General features: G+C 43.3%; 1 protein-coding gene across 1 annotated transcript in view; it reads left to right on the top strand.

Moving 5' to 3' along the window:
* Positions 1–11,855, top strand: part of MAK (male germ cell-associated kinase) — a gene marked incomplete at its 5' end in the record, with an annotated part of 53,795 nt that overhangs the window by 21,602 nt on the left and 20,338 nt on the right. The window contains 2 exons of the mRNA XM_011989691.1: positions 2,915–3,087; positions 9,551–9,699. Coding sequence (XP_011845081.1) covers positions 2,915–3,087; positions 9,551–9,699 — 322 coding nt within the window. The remainder of the gene's footprint in view (positions 1–2,914; positions 3,088–9,550; positions 9,700–11,855) is intronic.

The raw sequence follows: 11,855 nt of genomic DNA, 5'->3' as shown, positions 1-11,855 counted from the left end.
CCCTCCTTGGCCTCCCAAAGTGCTCGGATTACAGGCGTGAGCCACCGTGCCCAGCCAGAATGGGTTTTTGAAGTGTCAGGCATAGTATAAAACTTTTTCTTCCATCTTTTGTTCGACTCCAGGAGCTCTTCAGTTGCTGTAGTGTTTTAGCTGTCCCATTGGGGTATACACTCCCAAATGTGTTTGCATTATGGCATTTTAGGATGGCAATTGGTCTTACACAGCACGTATCTATTTCCTTATCCAGTCTCCACCTGCCCTGCCAACCCAGTATAAGCAAGGCCTCCTCGTCCCCCAGTAGCACTAATCACATTCTAACATACTGTTAATTACTTATTTCTTAGGTTTATTGTTTATTTGTCTCTTCCTCTGGAGTGCAGCAAGCTCAGTGAGGTCAGGAATGTTTTCTGATTATCAGTACAGCCTCAGCACCCTGACCAGTGCCCGCCACATGGTAGATTCTCAGTAAATATTTGTTCAGTGAATGAAGGATTGAATAATTGCCCACATGACTTGCAAACCACCTCTGGGGTCCCAAGGAGTCCCCTTTATCTTTGGAACAATTCTGAATATTAGAAAGTTCTTCCTTATACTGGGTAAAATCTGGTTTTCTAGCTTTTAATGAAGGCTAATCACTTTTCTAGAAAGGCAGCCTTTTAGATATTTGAAAATAGCCCTTATATTATCTGCCCTTTTCTCTAGAGAAATATCTCCATTTCCCTTAAGGGCTCTGCATATAACGCCATTCACCAATGACTGGTAACTCTCAGTTCCTATTATGTATATGCCTTTAAGTCCCCTCTCATCCTGCTTCCCACTTAGAATGAGGCTGCCAGAACTGGAGGCAGACAGCAGGCAGGGAATATAGAGCAGGACGAATCACCTCCAACACTCTAAACCACGTGTGCACTCGTGCCACCAATGATTACAGTCCTCCCCACAACCGCTTAGAAGATGCCCCAATTGCTGACTCATACTGTGAGGGAAGGAAAGGAAGTTACTATTTATTGAGTAGCTACTAAATGCCATGCATATGCTAGGGACCCTGTGTGTATTCTCTAAGTTAAAGAGAATAACCTAGCCCCCCGCCCTGCCACACACACACACATTTTTATATAGGTAAGTTCCAATACTTAATCCAGGGATTGAGTATTGTGTCAACTAAAATTTCTAAGTATACCGATTTTTTCATAAATGCTTCTCCTAAATTGCATATTCTGTACCTCTGACTTGTGTATTTCATCTCTAGGATTCAAAAAGTTGCAAGACCTTTTACATCTCCAATTTCTAATTATTTTTGAATCTTTATTTTTTCTTCTCAGTTTACCCATTCTGCCCACCTTCTTGCCAGCTATGTATTTGTTTAGTTGTCTGTTTTCCTCCTGAATCTTCATGATGAATAGAACGACCGTGAGATCTTGGGCAGGCCACTACAACCTTCTCCTAGACTGACATTGATCCATTCATCAGTACTCTTGGTCAAGTTCTTCAACTATGTGCTGATCGCCTTTGCTGCCTTCACCCAATGGGCTAAAGTTCACATACACTACATTGAATGAATTCATTGTTTGCCGTTCATGAAAAAGTGTGGTCTATATGAGCTATCACTGTTTTTCCTTAGTGCTCACAAACATCCCACTTAATAATTGATTTTAGAATCTTTGCCCTCATCCTCTACCAAACTTACTGATGTGGAATTTGCAAAAATAAATCTTCTACTTTATTAAGAGTATTATATTTGCCACTTTCCAGTCTTCTCAGACGTACAGGATTCTTGGATATCACTGACATTGTTCAGCAGCGTTCAGCATTGGCACCCTAAAATACAATTCAACAGAAGGGAAGCTCAGACTCAGCTCAGGGTAACCTTTTATTAACCCTACTCATCTGGAGCTTAACATTTTTTTATTCTCTTTATTCTGGAGATTGTTCTGCCTGGCAGAGAAAATAATAGTGTAGAAGCTGGCAAATACTGCTTTTTGTTATCATCCATCACTATCACTGTGACACCATCAGCTTCAAGCAATAGCATGTCCATTCTTTAAGCATCTCCCTGCACCCGACATAGCTGTATTTTCTGACAATTTTCCATGCTCTATTCCCTAGTTTTGAGTTGCCTTTTGGATTTTTCTGTTTATGTGCCCCCAAACCACTCTCTGTAAATTTGTATAAAACCAATTCATTGTGTGCTCCAAGCCAGGACTTCTTTCCTGTTCCTTATTTCTGTTAACAATGCCTCCATTCTGTGGCAGTCAGACTCATACTTCCCTCTCTGTTTCCGTTAGGATTACATTCAGGGACTTATGACAAAAACTCGACCCCTGTGGCTTAAACAATAGGGGTTGTTTTTCTCACATAACAAGAAATTGGGTGGTGGAGCTCATGAAGTTTGCAGAGGAGGCAGGCTGCTGCTGGCTTCCCGCTCCACCACCCTGAGCAGGTGGCTGTCTTGCCTGTGGCCACAGGATGACTGGTGTGCCTTTGGATGTCGTGTCTACATTCAAGGAGGGGGAAGAGTAAAAGATGCTGGCACATGCCAGCCTTAGTGTCCTTCTCATTAAGGCTGTCCCCAGTTAAGGACACCAAGGCTTTGAGAAGTTAAGTCCCTTGCCCAAAGAGACATAGCCAAGTCTCGAGTTTCCAGATCCTTCGTGTCAATGAAGAGTCAACTCAGATCCAAAATATTCAAGTCTCCCACCGACCTAGTTCACAGAGATCTCTCCTCTGAACACCTGTCATATTTTTGGCATGTACCGCCCATTTTTGTTCATGCTTTTAAATGTGTATATATGTTATGCCCTTAAGTGTATGGAACGCTCCTTGAGAATGGGGACTGTTAGTGTCTTACGTAGTAGCTTGTACATGAAAGGCATTCAGTACATGATTAAAGATTATGACTGATTTTCCACCACAGAAGCCAAATGGCACACTGAGTCATAAAAGTGGTAGGAGGCGTTGGGGTCAGACTGTCTTCAAGTCTGGAGACAGCTGGGAAGAGATGGAGGACTATGATTTCGGAGCCTCCCATTCCAAGAAGCCAAGCATGGGTGTTTTTAAAGACAAAAGGAAAAAAGATTCTCCATTTCGGTAAGATTTCAAATTCCTCAGAAAACTATTTTTGCCATGCATTCACTTTATTTTACTCATTAAATATAAATGCATGTAGACCTTAAAAGAAGAAAAGTTTGCTTAATAGGCCGGGCGCAGTGGCTCAGGCCTGTAATCCCAACACTTTGGGAGGCGGAGGTGGGTTGATCACTTGAGGCCAGGAGTTTGAAACTAGCCTGGCCAACATGGTGAAACCCCGTCTCTACTAAAAATACAAAAATTAGCTGGGCATGGTGGCATGCACCTGTAATCCCAGCTACTCGGGAAGCTGAGACATGAGAATTTCTTGAACCTGGGAGGCGGATGTTGCAGTGAGCCAAGATCGCGCCATTGCGATCCAGCCTGGGTAACAAAGTGAGACTCCATTTCAAAAAAGAAAAAAAGTTTGCTTAATATATTGGTTCCTTCCACAAAATGCAAATCTTTCCACATACCTCTGAAAAGGTAAGAATCTTCTCACAGTAACAATTCTCAGTATTAACAGATGAGTGGCGGGGGGGGGTGTGTAGAGAGAGTGTGTCAGTCCGTTTTTGCATTGCTATAAAGAATGTGTTGGCCCAGGGTTCTGCAGGTTGTACAGGAAGCATAGTGCCAGCATCTGCTTCTGGTGAGGGCTTCTGGAAACTTAGAATCATGGCGGAAGGCGGAAGAGGATCCAGCCTGTCACAGGGCAAGAGAGGGAGCAAGAGAGAGAGGGAGGAGGTCCCAGACTCTTTTAAACGATCAAGTCTCGGGGGAACTCAGAGTGAGAACTCACTCATTACCGCAAGGATGGTACCAAGCCATTCATGAGGGATCTGCTCCCATGATCCAGACACCTCCCACCAGGCCCCACCTCCAAAACTGGGGATTACATTTCAACATGAGATTTAGAGAGGACAGATGTCCAAAACATATCAGAGGGGATCTTGTTCCATTTTCACGATGCTCTTGTGAATGACCATCATTATTCTCCTTTGAAATTGACATGCCTCGTTGCAGAAAGCAGAGCACCACATGCCAAGTTAACGGCTGCTTCTGATGGTGTGAAGATTTCATTATCTGCTTGCTTGCTGTTCTAAACTTTTTTCAATCATTTCCTGAGTCTTTTCTGGAAGTTTAATCTCTCTAGCAGTTCCTTTTCTTTTTATAAGTGAGGTCATCCTCAGTGTATTATTCAACTTTGAAGTTAGGATGGGTTAAGTTTTGGTGAATATTTTGGAAAGATACTTTCTTTTTTTTTTTCTTTTTTTTTTCTTTTCCTCTTTGAAACAGAAGAATAGGAAGAACAGTTGTGTTATGAGTCAGGAAAACTTATCCCGTATCTATTTGGCATGGTATAGTGTGGAAGTCTTCACTTTGGCGCGCGGGGAGTCTCTAAGGAGTACATAGGCTTGGATAATTTTTTTTTTTTTCTTTTTTGGTTGGATAACTCTTAGGCAATCCATCTCCAGGTCTTCACTTTCCATAGGTACTCTTTCCTAAAAATACATGAATTTGAGGAAAAGCCCACTCAAGTCCTCTTCCACTTTAGGCAAGAAAGTCACACCTCTCAGTTATTTCAATTCTTACATGGCATAGAGTTACTAAATAAAGGGACAAATCAGAAAACTGGCTTTCTGTTGGTTCTTGTCTTATAGAAATCGGGTACAGTAGTTCCCCTAACCTGCAGTTTCATTTTCCATGGTTTCATTTACCTGCAGTACAGTGCAATAAGATATTTTGGGCTGGGTGTGGTGGCTCACCCCTGTAATCCTAGCACTTTGGGAGGCTGAGGTGGGTGGATCGCCTGAGTTCAAGAGTTCAAGACCAACCTGTCCAACACTGTGAAACCTCGTCTCTACTAAAAATACAAAAATTAGCTGGGTATGGTGACAGGCGCCTGTAATCCCAGCTGCTCAGGAGGCTGAGGCAGGAGAATCACTTGAACCCGGGAGGCAGAGGTTGTGGTGAGCCGAGATCGTGCCACTGCACTCCAGCCTGGGTGAGAGTGAGACTCTCTCAAAAAAAAAAGATATTTTTGAGAGCACACTCACGTAACTTTTATTACAATATATTGTTATACTTGTTCTATTTTAGTATTAGTTATTAATGTTAATCTCTTGCTGTGCCCAACTTACATATTAAATTTCCTCATAGGTATGTATGCACATACATATAGGAAAAGACGGGCTGAATAAGGTTTAGTACTATCTATGGTTTCAGGCATCCTCTGGGGGTCTTAGAACATATCCCCCACACATGATGGGGGCTACTGTATTTTAGCCCATGTTGGAAAGCATGGTGATTTGGAAGCACTGAAGCACCGGGGCTTAGTGATGTGTATTCTTTCAAATATACTAAAATGCTCTGTTTTCTCTTTGAAACAGAAGAATAGGAAGAACAGTTGTGTTATGAGTCAGGAAAACTTATCCTGTAGCTATTTGGCATGCTATAATATGGAAGTCTTCACTTTGGCACGCGGGGAGTCTCTAAGGAGTACATATGCTTGGATAATTCTTTTTTTTTTTTTCTTTTTTGCTTGGGTAACTCTTAGGCAATCCATTTCCAGGTCTTCACATTCCACAGATACTCTTTCCTAATCCATGTGTTTAATCCACGTGTTTTCAAAACACGTGGATTAAAATTTTATTTATTTTTTTGAGTGTATTATGGATAAGGTAGTTAAAACTTATTTTATCAAACCATACCATGAAACACTGCAGTTGCAGTCAATCCTCACAATATTTCATCTTATAAAATACCGTTTCTATCTGCTGTTAACAAGAAATAAGGAATAAATTTATGATAAAAAATTATAGATGTCAATTTAAAGACGTGCAGGGAGTTACGTAGTTAAAAAAAATTATTTGGGTCTAGGAACAGAAGAGTTTGAAGACCGTTGATGTAGTATATAGGAGACTTGAAACATTTTATTTTCTTTTTTCTCTTTTTGAGACGGGATGTCAGAATGTCGCTTCATTGCCCAGGCTGGAGTGCAGTAATGTGATCACTGCAACCTCCGCCTCCAGGGTTCAAGCAATTCTCCTCCCTCAGCCTCCTTAGTAGCTCAGATTGTTATAGGCATGTGCCACCATGCCCAGCTAATTTTTTGTATTTTTAATAGAGACAGTGTTTCACCATGTTGGCCAGGCTGGTCTCAAACTCCTGACCTCAGGTGATCCACTGGCCTTGACCTCCCAAAGTGTTGGGATTACAGGCATAAGCCACCGTGCCTGGCGACTTGAAAACATTTTTTAAAACCCACGTCATTCTGATTTCAGCTAAATTTTATTCATAATTATTTATAATTATTCATAATTTATTCATAAATTTTACTCATATATTTTTGAGGATGGTAGAGGTTTGAATCAAAACCTATATTTAAGATCAAGGTTGTGGCTGTTCATGGTGGCTTGGGCCTATAAATCTAGCACTTTAGGAGGCCGAGGTGGGTGGGTTGATTGAGCTTAGGAGTTTGAGAACAGCCTGGGCAATATGGCAAAACTCCATCTCTACAAAAAAAAAAAAAAAAATACAAAAATTAGCCAGATGTAGCAGCCCACACCTGTAGTTTGAGCTACTCAGGAGGCTGAGGTGAGAGGATTGCTTAAGCTTGAAAGGTGGAGCCACTGCACCCCAGCCTGGGCAACAGAGCAAGATACTGTCTCAAAAAATCAAAAAAAGATCAAGGTTGTAATACAACTAGTAAATTTCTTCAACATTAATTATCCCTTTTCTCTTGAAATTCTTTAGAAAAGTGGTATGACAATGAATTTTTCATGTAGGTATTTCTTCTACATGTTTTTTTTTTTTTTTTGAGACGGAGTCTCGCTCTGTTGCCCAGGCTGGAGTGCAGTGGTGCGATCTCGGCTCACTGCAAGCTCTGCCTCCCGGGTTCATGCCATTCTCCTGCCTCAGCCTCCCGAGTAGCTGGGACTACAGGTGCCTGCCACCATGCCTGGCTAATTTTTTTGTATTTTTAGTAGAGACGGGGCTTCACTGTGTTAGCCATGATGGTCTTGATCCCCTGACCTCCTGATCCGCCCACCTCTGCCTCCCAAAGTGCTGGGATTACAGGCGTGAGCTACCGCGCCCGGCCATTTCTTCTACATTTTTATTTTTTGGCATCTTTCAATGGTCCTGTACAATTCTTGGCATATGGTTATTATTATGATCATCATTACTATTAATATACTACCAGCTGTTAAGCTCCTGCCTAAACTTTATAATTTTCATACTTCAGTAAAAATATCTGCAGACTAGAATGCTGAGACTCAGATAGGCTGGGTTTCTTGCCCAAGATCAGGTGAGGATTAATTCAAATCCAGATCTTTCTCTCTTCTACCCCACGCTGCTTCTTTAGCAATAGGAGCTGAATTGGTGAATTGGTGGATTCGTGAATAGGAGGTGAATTGGTGAATTAGTGGATTGGTGAATAGGAGGTGAATTGGTGAATTAGAGGTGAATTGGTGAATTGGTGGATTTGTGAATAGGAGGTGAATTGGTGAATTGGTGGATTTGTGAATAGGAGGTGAATTGGTGAATTTGTGAATAGGTGGTGAATTGGTGGATTTGTGAATAGGAGGTGAATTGGTGAATTAGTGGATTTGTGAATAGGAGGTGAATTGGTGAATTTGTGAATAGGAGGTGAATTTGGTGGATTTGTGAATAGGAGGTGAATTGGTGAATTGAACAGACCCTGCCGTCCCCTGCTAGGTCTCTCAGGCAGCCAAGGCCTCCCCATAAAGAATACAGAGTACCAAATACTAACATGTATACCTTTTATTTAATGGTTGTCTTATTTTTTAAATTATTGTTATTATTATTGAGATGGCGCTTTGCTCTTGTCACCCAGGCTGAGTGCAATGGCGTGATCTTGGCTCGCTGCAACCTCTGCCTCCTGGGTTCAAGCAATCCTCCTATCTCAGCCTCCCAAGTAGCTGGGTGATTACAGGTGACCATCACCATGCCCAGCTCATTTTTATATTTTTAGTAGAGATGGGGTTTCACCATGTTGGCCAGGCTGGTCTCAAACTCCTGACCTCAGGTGATCCACCCGCCTTGGCCTCTCAAAGTGCTGGAATGACAGGCGTGAGCCACTGCGCCCGGCCTGATTGTCTTCTTAAAAGTGAACAAAAAGCACGATATTTATATTTACATTTATACTTGCATTTATATTCAGTAGATGTTTACTGAATACCTAGTTGGAATTAAGCCTCTCCTCAACTCATCAAATATATAGCAACAGAAATAAGACCTCCGGAGGACGATAACACATGACAAGTGTGTGTATTTAGTGCCACTAGTGACAGCCGCAAGGAGCACTGGGTGTTCTGTCTATGGGCAGAGAGCCCTCTGATGAGGAGAGAAAAGTCTTTTTAGAGTGGGCAGTTTTGAGACTGGGTAGAATTTCAGTTAGTGGTACAACAGCAGTGGGCTCAGGAGAAGGGAAAGATGCCAGAAATGGCGGGACTGTTCCCAATGAAGCAGACGTACCTGTGCCTAGAACTGCCCCCAAGCAGGTGGCCAGTAGTTCAAAGGGCCACCCAAGTGAGTGTCCATTTCCAAGGGAGTCGACTTGGTGAGTAGGGTACGGTAGCATGAATTTCTAGGTGGAAACCATGGATGCTTGGAGTTAACAAGTGATGGAAATTGGGCAGTATATTCAGGCCCCAGCAAAGAAGGAGCCCAGTCGGAGGGTGGTGGGGAGGAGGTTGGTCGTGGAGGGCTCATTACACACAGAGGAATGGGCAGCAGAACAAAGCAATGGCTGCCTCACGCACTGCTACCTGGTCAAAGAGGCCTCAGGAACAGGCCTTGGGCATGAGACAAAACTAAGCCTCGAAGTAGAAAGTCCTCAGTCCCTGCACAGAAACAGGACTGTGGGAGTCAGTGACCAACGGGCAGAGAGTCAGTCTTAATACTAACACCACCAAACAGCCAGCTAGGTGCTTAGCCACTGCACAAGTCTGTTCTGGCTCCTGAGACACAGGCACGTCTCCACAAATACCTATTTTCTGTGCCTGACACTAGGGTAACCGGAAATTGTATATGGGAGCTTTTCTAGCACTTCTTTCCCCACTTCAGTTTTTTAGGCCATCCAAACCGTGCCCCAAACAACCTCATTGATTATAAATTATTTTAGTCAACAGGTGAAGATGGCTGTTATTTCTGTCTCCACACACCAGCTTCCCACGTTTTGAATCCACTTGCAGCAGTTGCAGGACAGATAGAAACATACTATACACAAGCAAACTGCTGCTCAGTTCTAAAGCCTCCTGTCACATACTGTCTGGCATCAGAAATGCGTCTGTGCACAACCTGATGTCTGCGGGGGTAGAGGGGAAGTTGTCAGTGAGCCAAAAGACTGATGGAAACCATTTAAGAGAGGTCAGATTGACTGGCTTAGGAAGATGTGCAGAGGGTGGGCGAGATCCTCCTGCTGTTCGTGCTGTAATGCTACCTTTCATTGGCTTTCAAGGCTTCCAGAGCCAGTACCCTCAGGCGCCAGCCACTCGACAGGGGAAAACAAGAGCTTACCTGCGGTTATTTCCCTAAAATCTGATTCCGAATTGTCAACTGCTCCAACCTCTAAACAGTACTACTTGAAACAATCAAGATATCTTCCAGGTAAGTGGAACAAAGAAAATGTTTGCCGCTAACTAGAGTATAGATAGATCAGGTTCAAGTGTCTTGGACTCTCCGAAGAAAGGGCACCAGTAAACTAAAAAACCTAATCACAGAGCTCTTTAGTCGTCAGTCTGTCACCAAGGACTTTTCTGGACCTCCTGTTTCTACCACTAGTAGAATTCTGCTCAAGAAATGCTTAGGAGCAAAAATCAAGATGACGAATATGCTTCCAGAAAACACGAAGCCCCACCCCTCGCCAAAGCTATGCATTCAGTAAACCCTAAATTTTATTAAACCAATTCTGTGTCCCCATTACAACTTTTTATAAAATAAAGATTTTCAAATGCTCTTTCCTAAATGATCTGGTGTACATTTTTTATTTTGAAACAGACTCTCGCTCTGTCGTCCAGGCTGGAGTGCAGTGGTGGGACCTCAGCTCACTGCAACCTCCGTCTCCCAGGTTTAAGCAATTCTCCTGCCTCAGCCTCCTGAGTAGCTGGGACTACAGGCATGTGCCACCATGCCTGGCTAATTTTTTGCATTTTTAGGAGAGATGGTGTTTCACCGTGTTAACCAGCATGGTCTCAGTCTCCTGACCTTGTGATCGCCCGCCTCAGCCTCCCAAAGTGCTGAGATTACAGGCGTGAGCCACCGTGCCCAGCCCATCTGGTGTACATTTTTAAAAGATTCTGCCTGCTCGGAAGAGCATGCTGGGAACTCAGGACAGACAAGGACACTGGTTAAGAGGCCACTGCTTATGTCCAGCTGGGATGGGGTAATGAAAATGGCTGGTTCCAGAGTGGAAGTAGCAGAGGTACAAGTGAGCAGAATCTACACGTTTTGGTAGTGGAACCAATAGGACTTGTGGGTAGATTGGTGGAAAGAATTAGTGGCAGCATCCGAGGTTTTGACTTGGGAACTGGGTGAACGGTGGTGACTTTAGCTGAGAAAGGGGAATTAGAAGAGGTTAGGAATGTGGAGGTAGAGAATGGAGAGCTGAGTGCGGGATGCCTGTTAAACATCTTAGTTGATCCACCTAGTGGGCACCTGGGTATATGAATCTGGAGCTTGGGAGAAAGATCTGGACAGACAGTGGGGAGTTTATCATGTGCCTGCAAATAGCATTTTCTCGTCTAAATCCAAGTGAAAAGGAAATGTTTCAATTCAGTTTAATCTGAAAGGGAATCCATTTTTAAATCATCCTGTATCTGCACAGATACATCTTTAATCCAGTGAGGGAGAAGATGATCTTTTTCTTTTGTGTTTTTGTGGGCATGGTCATTTATAACTTTCTAAACACATGAGTGGGCCACCGTGTTTATCTGAGGAAGATTTGCTTTTCACATCTAAGTCTCCTGAAGCAAGACACAGTCTCCATTTCCCAGAAGCTTGTTGGGAAGATGGGGTATGGCAAACAAGAGAAAAGGCTGAGACTGGATTGCCAGCAAAGATGGATCTGTAACACACTTCCCTGTGTACCTTTTAGGCAAACGTAGAAATTTCAGTTCCAAGAATCCAGCTGGGGCTGGGCACAGTGGCTCACACCTGTAATCCCAGCACTTTGGGAGGCCGAGGCGGGCGGATCACCTGAGTTCAGGAGTTCAAGACCAGCCTGGCCAACACGGTGAAACCCCGTCTATACTAAAAATACAAAAATTAGCTGGACATGGTGGCGGGCACCTGTAATCCCAGCTACTCGGGAGGCTGAGACAGGAGAATTGCTTGAACCCAGAAGGCGGAGATTGCAGTGAGCCGAGATGGTACCGCTGCACTCCAGCATGGGCAACAGAGCAAGACTCTGTCTAAAAAAAAAAAGAATTCAGTTGGGACCCTCTCTTGCTGTTAGTAATTGGGGAAAGGAAAAAAAATGAAACCAAGCAGAGGGTTTAGAAATGAATGGGATAGAAAACAGAAGGCATAGTGGGTGTATGGGTTTAGCCACAGGTGTTGAATAAGTTGATGTAAACTTACAGGGGGTGTATTGAGGCTTTAGGACTGCAGTCCTGTGCTGATTTGTGAGGAGGAAGACACTCACGTATTTGAGAGGTTGAAGAAATTGGCATAAAGCCATCAAGGACAGAGCAAAAACTTTATAACCCTGGGTATTTGCAGATCTAAATAGATTAAATACGTGTGTGTGTGTGTGTGTGTGTGTG

This window comes from Mandrillus leucophaeus, unplaced genomic scaffold (assembly GCF_000951045.1).
Source record: "Mandrillus leucophaeus isolate KB7577 unplaced genomic scaffold, Mleu.le_1.0 Scaffold36, whole genome shotgun sequence".
Taxonomy (NCBI): domain Eukaryota; kingdom Metazoa; phylum Chordata; class Mammalia; order Primates; family Cercopithecidae; genus Mandrillus; species Mandrillus leucophaeus.
Note: the sequence above shows the minus strand (reverse complement) of the source record. Positions and strands in the feature narration are given on the sequence as shown.